Source organism: Cyprinus carpio, chromosome B7 (assembly GCF_018340385.1).
Source record: "Cyprinus carpio isolate SPL01 chromosome B7, ASM1834038v1, whole genome shotgun sequence".
NCBI lineage: Eukaryota > Metazoa > Chordata > Actinopteri > Cypriniformes > Cyprinidae > Cyprinus > Cyprinus carpio.
This window is the reverse complement of record NC_056603.1, coordinates 3759447-3771588: the sequence shown is the minus strand read 5'-3', so window position 1 is coordinate 3771588 and position 12142 is coordinate 3759447. Positions and strand designations below refer to the sequence as shown.

Sequence of the window (12142 nt, the reverse complement as noted above, 5' to 3'; positions counted from 1 at the left end):
CGCCTATTGGCCCTCAAATCGCACAGATGTATGGCAACACTGCAGGAATTGTCAGAAATGTCAACAACATAAGCCGACTAACTTAAAACCAGCTGGGACCCTACAAAGTGTACCCCTAGTCGAGCCCGGTTATATGCTGGGAATGGACATCATGGGACCATTTCCCCGAACCACACAGCAGAACAAATATCTGCTGGTTATAGTGTACTACTTCTCAAAATGGGTAGAAGTATTTCCCATGAGGGCTGCCAAGTCTGCTACCATTGTGCGAGTCTTAAGAGAGGAAATTTTCACTAGCTTTTATTGTGTCTGACAGAGGTACGCAATTCACTTCCAACATTCTTGACCAAGTATGTAAGCAATGGCATGTAACCCAAAAATTCACAACAGCATACCATCCTCAGTCCAACCTCACAGAAAGAGTCAACCGGAATCTAAAAATGATGATTGCCACCTATGTTGAGCAAAATCACTGTACCTGGGATCATTGGATTTATGAGTTCAGATTTGCTCTAAATACTGCATGAGACAGATTATTCTCCTGCTGAGATCGCTTTAGGTAGACAGCTGAAAGGTCCTCTGCAGAGAGCTTTACAGATTCCTCCAAACCCTGATCAAATGTTGTATAGTACCCTTGAACGACAAAAAAGTTTGTATGAGTCAGTAAGGGAGAATGTGGAGAAGGCTCAAACTAGACCTTACTTAATATCTAAGGAAGGTATTATAACTTCAGAAGAAGGACTCAGAATTCCGATGAGGGAGGTTTAGTATGGGTAAAAACTCATCCCCTCTCTCGAGCAGATGATGCCTTTATGGCAAAAATTTCTCCAGAATGGAAGGGCCCAGCAAGAGTGGAAAAAACCTAGGACCTGTTAATTACAAGGTGGTTATGTTGTCTGATCCGACTCGGATAGATACTTACCATACCCAGAATTAAAAAAATTTCCATGGGAAAATTTAAGGTCACAGGGAAGGGTATGTAACAGTATTAAATGTTACCTGTGTTTTATTATTGTATTTCCTCTGGCTATAGCTTAAAAATAGGTTTCTGGGTCAAATGTAATACCACTAGGAGCCGCTTGAGGGCACTAGTGCATGGTGGCTATCAGATATAAGCCTAAAAACCCATGAACAAATCAGTTCAGTTTGGTAGAGGGAAACCTCATGGGTAACTTTTATGCTACCTGCTAGGTTGGAAGTCCAGTTTTGAGAACTCGTAGAGTTTAAGCTCAGATAAAAGGACTTTTCATTATAAGTCATTATCATTATTGGACCAGTGCTATTGCACTATGTTCATTAAATGAATGTGGTTTGTATGATCCACTACACATCACTGAGAAACGAGAAGTATGGATCTGGGTGTTACCACGTTGTAGCGTGGCAACAAACGCAATTGACTAACTTCACCTCATCTTCTTTCTGGATATTTGGATTTATATCATTGCATCGCTCTCAAACAACCAGGTGGATATAAACTCATCTCATCACCATCATATCTCAGCTCATCGAAAGACTGGTCATTGACGTTAAGTTTAATTTATTATTTTGTCACATTTACACAGAGATAAAACTGTTTGTTTCAGTATATTGTTTATTGTTGGAGGAATTATTTATATTATGCACTTATGGAATAAAAAGGGGGAAAAGGAATATTTGTTAGACTGAAGTGGTTTTATTGTTCACCTCCTCAGGGTAACACCTAAAAAAAAAAAAAAAAAAAAAAAAAAAAGGGGGTGTTACAATATATTACTTCACAACTTTATATCAGTCAGCAAGACGACATAGGTGACACACCAAATTTACCAAACACAGGAGACCACGTATTTAGATTAGATTTTTGTATAAAAACACATGCAGCACAGTAACAAACTAGATAAAAAAGTTTTTCAGGGCTGGGTGATATATCTAACGATATGATCATGCACATCTAGTCAGTAAATCTGGTTCCATGATTAGCGCTAAATTGCCATCACCTGCTTTCAAATGGAGCGGCAATTAAACTGAACTGAGATGATGACATCACTGAATTCAATGATGAACTGCCTTTAACTGTCATTTTGCATTAATGACACACTGTTTTCCTAATTAATGTTGTTCAGTTGCTTTGACGCAATCTTTTTTGTTTAAAGCGCTATATAAATAAAGGTGACTTGACTTGACTTCCCATAACAAGCGAAGAAAACAAAAATAACGACTTTATTCAATAATTCCTTTGTCAATGGTCTCTTTGTGTCTCTCGTTATCACCGTATGCTGTGTATGCTCTTGTGTCATCTGCGCCACAAGGATGCGCTGTTTCTACATGTATTTAGCTTTGGTTTGAAATAAAACAGTGCATCCTTGTGGTGCGGATGACACAAAAGAGCATACACAGTATACGGTGATATGGAGACACAGAGGAGAACGTTGACAAAGCAATTGTTGAATAAAGTCATTATTTTTGTTTTCTTTGCTTACAAAAAGTGTTCCCGTCACTTCATATAACTCAGATTGCACGTCTGATGGCAGATGGAGTATTCTGATGACAACTTTCATACCTTTTATGGACCTTGACACTGCTATTTACTGTACTTGGCAGTCTATGGGACAGTCTCAAGCCTCCCTGTTTTCATCCAAAATATCTTAAATTGTGTTCCAAAGACAAACGAAGCTTATACGGGTTTGGAACGACATGGGGGTAAGTGATCAATGACAAAAATTTCATTTTGGGTTGGACTATCCCTTTAAGTTAAATTTGCCAAGTTATGGTTAATTCAATTATTAAATTTGCAAAATAGCTCTTTGATTGTTTTGATTTTTGTTTTCGTTCTTATTGATGTTTTGCTTATAGATATCATGTTGCATCATTTAAACCTTACCTAAAAGTAAATGAAGAGTCGTGTGAGGTTTCAAAGTCTAAATGTAAATGAGAGTATCTGTGTTCAAGTATTTTGCATTTGAGTCAAACAAGAAGTTTTGCATAAGAAATTAAATAATACTGGAATACATGTATAAAGTGAGAAAAAACAAAGATGCTGATTCAGACGTTATCAACCTTCAGTCTTTCCACTGCTGCAGGTAAATAATGTTTATTTATAATTTTTTAAAGCAAAACAATCTTAATCTCTTACTGTAGAGGTTAAAGTTGAGTAAAGTTAAATATTTCAGTTTCAATATCTAATGGAAAATAAAATTATATATACCAAATTATAACTGGGAACTTGTAAAAATCAAATAGAAGCAGTTCTGCTGGATGATTGTATTGCATGTATTTTCTGGGTGCGAACAAACTTGCTGTGTTAAAATTACAGACTAAATATGTAAGTAGGAAGAGAGCAGTTTGATTTTTCCCAGGTGTTTGATTAATCTGTGAGTAGTTATATCAATTGAAAATATATTTTATTGTTTTTTTCTCACAGGTGAATCATTTATTATGAGGACTGATATACTCTTGCTGCTTTCATCAGGTAAGTTCAATGTTTTTGTAAATGTTTTATTCTACATTTACAATGATTGTACATCATTTTTGGTCATTTAATCTCATCACATTCAACACAAACCCCAAGTAAAAAAAATAAAATAAATAATAATAATAATAATAATTAAAAAATTGATAAATAAATAAAAATTTTGATTTTTTTAATCTTTGTTTTCTAGTAAAAAGAAACATAATTGGATCTAGATACATTTAATTTAGAGGTAAAAATATATTAAGTCTTGTTTTCTGGAAGAAAAATAAAATAGGTAAAACACACACATTTATATTTATATTTATATTTATATTTATATTCATATTTATATTTATATTTATATGCCAAACGGGGAGTAGACAAATAATCTTAATTTAAGGGAAATTCAAGGGAATTAATTCAAGGAAAAGCACGATTTTTTTCTTACCCCATTGACAGCTTTTTGTTGTTGCTGCAGAAAACTAGACTTAATATCTTTTAAGTCAATATATATTTTTAATGTAATTGTATTTAAACTCAAGAAGGCAGAAATTCACTGTTTAAAATATAGTGACAGTGTTTCAGGTATTATGGTGGCATATTGACCTGTATATTTCACGACTTAACCTTGATAACCGTATATTTCATTAAGTGAAATAATGTTAACATACAAATCTACTTGAACTACCCTCCATTCACCAAACCACTTGTAATATGGGGTTACGTGATGTTGGAGCAAATTCTAGCACACGTTCCTGGTGCACCAGAGTTTTAACATTATTTTATTGCCCCCTGATTTTGTAACTTTATTTTCTAACAAAAAGGGGCATGTTTTAAAATGTACTCTCTATATATACACAGGATTCAGCGCTAAGGCGTTTTTCTACTTTATTTGCCCTAACAAAATTTTCACTGACCTCATTACACACACACACACACAAAGTTAAATAACTACAAGTTACTGAGAGTAATAAAATAAGGACAAATTAACAAATTTTGAGCAAAGCACAAATAAATACAAAAGAACAAAGATACAACTGAAAAAGTTCTACAGGTCTAACAGCCGCGCTGAGCCTGTCGGCCTTGAACATGTGAAATTTGTCCTTGTCAACATGCACTGTTTGTCTGTGTTAACATAGCAATTTTAAACAAGTTTCTTTTGTATGTGTAGACATTTTTGCACATAGTTGTGCAATGTTAAGACAACAAATTGGAATGTGTCTCTCAATGGACCCAGATTCTGGCCATGTTTGACTGTTTTTTTATATAGTGAAATTGACATGACATTCAGCCAGGTATGGTGATCCATACTCAGAATTCGTGCTCTGCTTTTAACCCATCCAAAGTGCACACACACACACAGCAGTGAACACACACACACAGTGAACACACACCCAGAGCAGTGGGCAGCTATTTATGCTGCGGCGCCTGGGGAGCAGTTGGGGGTTCGGTGCCTTGCTCAAGGGCACCTCAGTCGTGGTACTGAAGGTGAAGAGAGCACTGCACATTCACTCCCCCCACCCCTACGGGGAAGACGTGGCCTAATGGTTAGAGAGAGACTCACTAACCATTAGGCCACGACTTCCACGTGATTAACCTTTTAAGCAGATTAACCTCTAGATTTACCAACATATTAATACTTTTAGTGTTTTTTGTTTGTTTGTTTGTTTGTTTGTTTTTTACATCATTGCTTTATTGATATCTACTATGCTAAAGTAAATTAATTGATGTAACCATGTAAATTAAGACTGAACGCTGGACTAAACAGCTAATTATGATATCCTTCAGGAATAAGCATGTCTGATGTTTGTATATGTATACAGTAACATACCATTACATCACATATGCAAATATGGTCTCACATTTAGCAACTTCAATGGCTGATGTGCATGTTTTCGTGTTAAGGCCCAAGTATACGTACATGTACATGTAAAGTATAGTCCATTTGAGGTGTTTAAAGAAAATGCATGTTTTAATGCTTTCCAAAGCCATTTAAATGAAAAGCCTTGTGATGTTTCAAAGTCAAATTGTAAATGAGTGTCTCTGTGCTCAAGTATTTTGCATTTGAGTTAGACAAGAAGTTTTGCATAAGAGATTAAATACCAGTGCAATACATGTATAAAGTGAGAAAAACAAAGATGCTGATTCAGACGTTATCAGCCTTCAGTCTTTCCACTGCTGGAGGTAAATAATGTTTGATTTTTTTTAAAGCAAAAAAATCTTAATCTTATACTGTAGAGGTTAAAGTTGAGTAAAGTGAAATATTAAAGCAGTCAAATTAAAGCAGTTCTGCTGGATGTTTGTATTGCATGTATTATCTGGGTTAAAATTACAGGTAAACAGGTGTAATTTAAATATGTAGGTAGGAAGAGAGCAGTTAGATTTTTTTCTGTGGCACAGCCGTGTCCACACAACTTTTAAAGTATACTCAACCATGGAAGAGTGCAGATGGGTGAGTTTGATACTTGCAGAGTACCACCTAGTAGACTTGTTCTATCTCAAAAACAGTGAACAAACATGGACAGCCGAAGTATACTTTGAGAATGAGCCACCTCCTAAAATATGTTTTTTACCTTAAAGGGATAGTTCACACAAAAATCTAAATTCTGTAATTCATTACTCATTTCTTCCCAACCTGTAACCTTTGTTCATCTTTGGAACACAAATTATTTTTTATGAAAACCAAAAGCTTTCTGACCCTCCATATACAGCAACACAACCGAGAGGTTAGTAAGGACACTGTTAAAATAGTCCACGTGACATCAGTGGTTCCACTGTAATGTTATGAAGTTACAAAAATACTTTTTGTGCACAAAGAAAATGAACATAACTTTATTCAACAATTTCTTCTCGTGTCAGTCTCTGACGCCAATCATGAGGGTACCACGATACATGCGTGTGATGCTGCTGTTGCAGGGGCCAGCATTCAGATGTAGAACATGCATGGGCTGTGCCTTGTTTACAAGCAGAGGAATGCACATGCATTTGTCATGGTACAGTGATGAATGAACATCATAAACTCACACGGAAGAGAAGAAATTGTTAAATAAAATATTTTTTGTGCACAAAAAGTATTCTCGTAGCTTTAAACATTACAATAGACCCACTGTTCTGTCATGACAACTCTTGGACGGATTGGCATGGTAATGTACATGACAATGTTAATGTATTTGGTCTTGGCAAACAAGATTCTGTGAGTATGTTAGACATACTGCTGCACATATAACTTATATGAATAACCCCCCACAAAGCAGGAGACACCGAAATTAACAATACAAGCCAATATGTGCATGTTGCTTGAGCATAAGGATATAACCGCTGCATCAGTGCACATACATGTGTCCACACACATGAAGATTAACAGACATGTATAGAACAAGACGCCCCCCACAAAGCAGATCTATCTCCAAAACATATTTAGTGATGCTTCTCCGAAGAACCCTGTGAACTGCATGTATTACTAACTATGTGTGCCTGGGCTACCGGGCCAACCAGCTTAACACTATTGGCCTGTAGGCTATGTGTGCCTAGGCTACCACTCTGACTGATTTAACACTAGTGACCCATGACTATGTGAGCCTCGGCTACAACACCGACCGGCTTAACTCTGATCAGATGCACACTATGTGTAATGTTCACAAGTGTTAACGAAAATATGCTTTGCATTAATCAAATAGATAAAACCACAGCACCCACCTGAGCAAATATCATGAATTAGTCATTTGATAACTGTCATTAATATAACAATATGCGACCCTTGACCACAAAACCAGTCTTAAGTGTCAATTTTTCTAAATTTAGATTTATGTATCATATTAAAGCTGAATAAATAAGCTTTCCATTGATGTATGGTTTATTAAGATCAGACAATATTGGGTCAAGATACTTGACTATTTGAAACAACTATTTGAAAATCTGGAATCTGAAGGTGCAAAAAAATCTAAATACTGAGAAAATTGCCTTTTAAGTTTTAAAAAATAATTATTAATAAATAATACTAATAAAAAAAAAATAATTTTTTGATATACTTACTGTAGGAAATTTACAAAATATCTTCATGAAACAATATCTTTACTTAATATTGTAATGATTTAAAATCTTTTTTATTGGTCATCTTTGACGTCTGTTTATGGGTTTTACAAATATTTAACCAATGAAAAGAGCTTTTGACTAAACCTTGCAATGCCATTTGATCCTCAAACTGTCAGTCAAACCTCCTAACTCCACCACACCTCCATAGAGAATGAAGCACCGCACACAGTCTGTAGATAGTTCTATGCTTCTTCACAATGCAAGGGTAAATAAAGAACCGATGTTTGAATAAGTACAGCACATTCTTTACGCAAGAAACACTATATCTATAAAGGTTAAGTTTTTGTGTGTGTTTGAAGAGTGGAGAAGAGTCAGCATTTGCCGTCTAGTTGTAGCCAATATAGTTTTGTACTTTAAATATCTTGTGCATCACAGTTCATCTTTTATATCATGAGTTTTGGGCCAAATGTATTAAACAAGAAAAACTGAGTGCACATATAAACTTTATAGCCTGTAAGTTGATGAAAATGTAATCCACCCCACCTCTGATGATGCAGTGTTTAATTATTAATATATATATGAAAGTGAAAGTCGTGACATTTGCCAAGTATGGTAACCCATACTCAGAATTGGTGCTCTGCATTTAACCCATCCAAGTGCACACACACCCAGAGGAGTGAGCAGCTATATCCAGCGCCCAGGGAGCAACTGGGGTTTCAGTGTCTGGCTCAAGGTCACTTCAGCCATGAGTATTGAGGGTGGAAGACAGCGCTGTTCATTAACTCCCTCCCACCTACAACTCCTGCCAGCACCGAGACTCAAACCTGTGACCTTCTGGTTACAAGCCCAGCTCTCTAACCATTAGGCCACAGACTGAGAGGAGTGGTATATCATTTAAAGAAAGTGGTATATAAAGATGAACTAATGTCTCTCTGTTTCACAAATATTTGAAAGTTTTGTGACATTCCAAATGAATAAAGCACTTATATACACTCATATTTATTCACGAGACTGCATTTTCTTATTATATGAGAAGATGCACGTGTTGATTTCCTATGACAGACGCTTCAAACTGATCAATACATATAATGCAATGTTAAACCATACACAACATCTACATGTGTAAGCCTACTCCAATATTTTTGTTCTGTATTCTCTTCCTTTATCAGCTCTAATGAACATGACGTTCTCACTGCGTCATGAGTTTGTCTATGTGCCCTCATCCGTGAACTGGACGACTGCACAGAAGTACTGCAAACAGCATTACTCTGATCTCGCCACCGTTGATGACCAGGCAGATCACAATGAGCTGCTGAAAACTGCAGGAATGGGAAATGTTTGGATTGGACTCTATCGGACAACAGGTGATGGAGCCTTTGTATGGTCAGATCAGAGCAGCTCCTCATTCAAAGCCTGGGAATCTGGACAACCGAACAATCAGTTGTGTGTTAATATTTACGGTGGAAAGTGGTATGATCGCGACTGTGTAGGTCCTGTTCCATTTGCTTGTTCAATTGGTGAGTTTCTATTTAATAGAATATAGTTTAATATAGTTATTACTATATTTTAAATAATTCATTTTTAAATATTAACATTTTATTTAGTATGTGATTTAATTTCCATTCCGATTTGATTAACCAAAATCTCAGACAGGTTTATGTAAATCATATAGAGTTATATTTTACAGACATTTTTATTAATGGACTAATTTCATTGATGTTGTTTTCCTCTACTGCTGAAGTATTGATCGAGTCTTTATGATTCTGAGGGTACATTTACACAGCAACAATTGTGCTGAAAAAATTTAATAAAATAACATACAGATGACTAAAATGACTAAAAATGCTGTATAATGCATGCCAGTGCCAGAAGTTGGCGATGCAACTGTGTAAATAAACACTACGTGCCTGCAGATATACTGTCACAACAAGGAATACTCATACATGTGATCTCACTGACACAATACCGGTATAGTTTTCAAAAACTTGCGCTTTGAAACACGTTTTCAAAAGTTTAGGTTTACAAGCCTCTAAAATGATGCTGTCGTGTAGATGAACGACCAAAATGCATCAAACATTTTTTTTTCATTTTTATTAGAAAACTGTGTCTTTAAAATGGCCGTAAATGTCTAAATACTTCATCACTGTGTTCCCAACAGACAGGAAGAGACAAATCATGAGAGTGGAGGTGAAATCAAGTCAAAATTTGAAGGATCCTGCGGTGATGAATGGGATTTTAGGGAAGGTGAGTCTAACACACATCATGATAGAGAAACACACCTTGAACGTTCTGATTTAGAAGAAAACGAACCAATAGTGACTCAACTCCATACCATTGCAATCCCAATGGAAAAAGACAACAGTAATTTCAAGTCAAGTCAAGTCACCTTCATTTATATAGCGCTTTTAACAATACATATTGTATCAAAGCAACTGAACAGCATTAAATAGGAAAATAGTGTGTCAATAATGCAAAAAGGCAGTTCATCATTGCATTCAGTGATATCATCATCCAGCTCAGTTCAGTTTAAATAGTATCTGTGCAATCAAGTCAACGATATCGCTGGAAATTAAGTGTCCCCAATTAAGCAAGCCAGATGCGACAACGACAGGGAACCAGAACTCCATCGGTGACAGAATGGAGAAAAAACTTGGGAGAAACCAGGCTCAGTCGGGGATCCAGTTCTCCTCTGACCAGACAAAAGTAGCAGTTCAATTCCAGCAAAGTCAGATTGTGCAGAAGAATCATCTGTTTCCTGTGGTCTTGTCCCGGTGGTCGTCTGAGACAAGGTCTTTACAGGGGATCATTCTCTGGGCCTCTAGTTGTCCTGGTCCCCGCTGTCTTTCAGGGCTGCAGAGGTCCTTTCTAGGTGCTGATCCACCATCTGGTCTGGATACGTACAGACTGGATCTGGTGGCTACGGTGACCTCCGAATAAGAGAGAAACAGACTAATATTAGCATAGATACCATTCTTCTAACGATGTAGCAAGTACATCGGGTGTTATGTGAAGTGTTAATTAATGCCGCCTAAAAATCCTTTAATGGATTTGAGTATTAGAAATGTGTTAGTGTGTATGTGTAAACCAGGTTAAAGAGATGGGTCTTTAATCTAGATTCAAACTGACAGTTTAAATTGACAATTTCAATAATAATAATAAATATATATCTTTCTGTTTTTCAGATGGAGCAGATAATGAAGGAGAAGGGTTTGGCACAATATGCTAAACTGTCATGGATAACCCAATCCAATGGGAATGTCTTCCAAAAGAATTACAAGAGGGATGCGCCAAAACAGACTTGTGATTCAAAACTGCGTAAATGAACTTTAACCACCTGACTAACTGAACATGTATGTCTGACACATTATTTACTCGTTTTACCTTTTGACGGCAAATGCAGAAAGAGTGGTATTTAATGTTCAATACTGCTACAATTAACTCTTTACACCTTAACATAAATGTGACACATACTGAAAAACTGTACAATAATATTCTATAATATTAACAATAAACATCTTCCACTGAGTGGCATTTGAGACACTAGTACATTAGAAATTAACAAAACTGACCAGTGCTGAGAAAAGTAACAAGTATCACATGAAAAGCTCGAGCAGTCTGAATAATCTGAGTCGAAAATACCCATTAATATTTTATATTTAGACTCATCATCCTAACAATTGTACCTGCTTTATTTAAACTTAGATTAAAGTTCATCTTATATCTGAAATATGTTAGTAGCAGCAACTTTACATTGCCACTCAATCTAATGTTAACCTAGAAAAATGTGCACTGTCTGTGCTGAGTGTGTAACCTGAGTAGTGCTAACTGCAGGACAGATAGAGGTTCCAGTGTGCTCACTTGCTCTTAAAATAGTCTGTCATTTTTGCTTATACAGATAATCTTCTGAATCTGTAAAGACTTTACATTTAAGAGTGTGCACTAAACATTTTTTTCAATTTTAAATTTTCAGAATAAAATCACAAATTTTAAACCATCATCGAACACAGAACCCAAGTTCTTTACCCAAGCCTTTGCAGGAAGTGTTGAATAACCTAGGGTTATTTGACTAGGGGAGTCAGATGAAAAACTATGATTTCAGTTTTATTCACATTAAAACTGAGGAAATGTTAAGATAACCAAGCTTTCACATCAGATAGGCAGTGTTTCCAGCCCGTCAGTATTAGGTTTTTAAGGGTAAATATACTTGAGTGTCGTCTGCATATATAGCATGAGAAGAATGGGAGCTAAAATGGATCACTGTTGAACACCACAGGAAAGAACAGCAGCCTCCGACGAATATTGCCCAATATTAACACTGAACTACCTATTTGAAAGATAAGATCTAAACCATTCAAGGGCAGCTCCTTTGATACCAACACAGTGCTCCAAGCGAGCAAGAAGGATAGCATGATCTACCGCCGGGATCTCCAACCCTGCTCCTGGAGAGCTACCGTCCTGCAGACTTCAGTTCCAACCCTGCTCCAACACACCTGTCTGTTATTATCAAGTAGCCCTGAACACCTTAATTAGCTGGTGCAGGTGTGTTTGATTGGGGTTAGAGCTGAAATCTGTAGGACGGTAGCTCTCCAGGAGCAGGGTTGGAGACCACTGATCTACTGTATCAAAAGCCGCACTCAGATCTAGCAGCACAAGTACGGTACAATCCCCAGAATCGGCAGCTAT

The 12142-nt window shown here is 36.4% G+C and overlaps 1 protein-coding gene across 2 annotated transcripts; it reads left to right on the top strand.

The window, feature by feature from the left end:
- Nucleotides 1-1133: 1133 nt before the first annotated feature.
- On the top strand, nt 1134-11889 carry LOC122137908 (C-type lectin-like). Of its 2 annotated transcripts, XM_042726965.1 has the most exons (5): nt 1134-1464; nt 3398-3445; nt 8629-8976; nt 9618-9703; nt 10642-11889. In XM_042726965.1, the coding sequence occupies exons 2-5, from the start codon at nt 3412-3414 to the stop codon at nt 10780-10782; spliced, it is 609 nt and encodes a 202-aa protein (XP_042582899.1). In that variant the 5' UTR covers nt 1134-1464; nt 3398-3411; the 3' UTR covers nt 10783-11889. The 2 variants fall into 2 exon arrangements, with proteins under 2 accessions (XP_042582899.1, XP_042582900.1); XM_042726966.1 differs by lacking the exon at nt 3398-3445 and having other exon boundaries at nt 1135-1464; nt 10642-11888.
- The last annotated feature ends 253 nt before the right edge of the window (nt 11890-12142 follow it).

What these genes read in the sequence shown, in the direction of transcription:
- LOC122137908 (XM_042726965.1), top strand. Translation starts at nt 3,412, where the DNA reads ATGAGGACTGATATACTCTTGCTGCTTTCATCAG. An exon ending in ACTCTTGCTGCTTTCATCAG is followed by an intron (nt 3,446 to 8,628) that starts GTAAGTTCAATG and finishes TTCCTTTATCAG; the next exon opens with CTCTAATGAACATGACGTTC. An exon ending in TGAATGGGATTTTAGGGAAG is followed by an intron (nt 9,704 to 10,641) that starts GTGAGTCTAACA and finishes TCTGTTTTTCAG; the next exon opens with ATGGAGCAGATAATGAAGGA.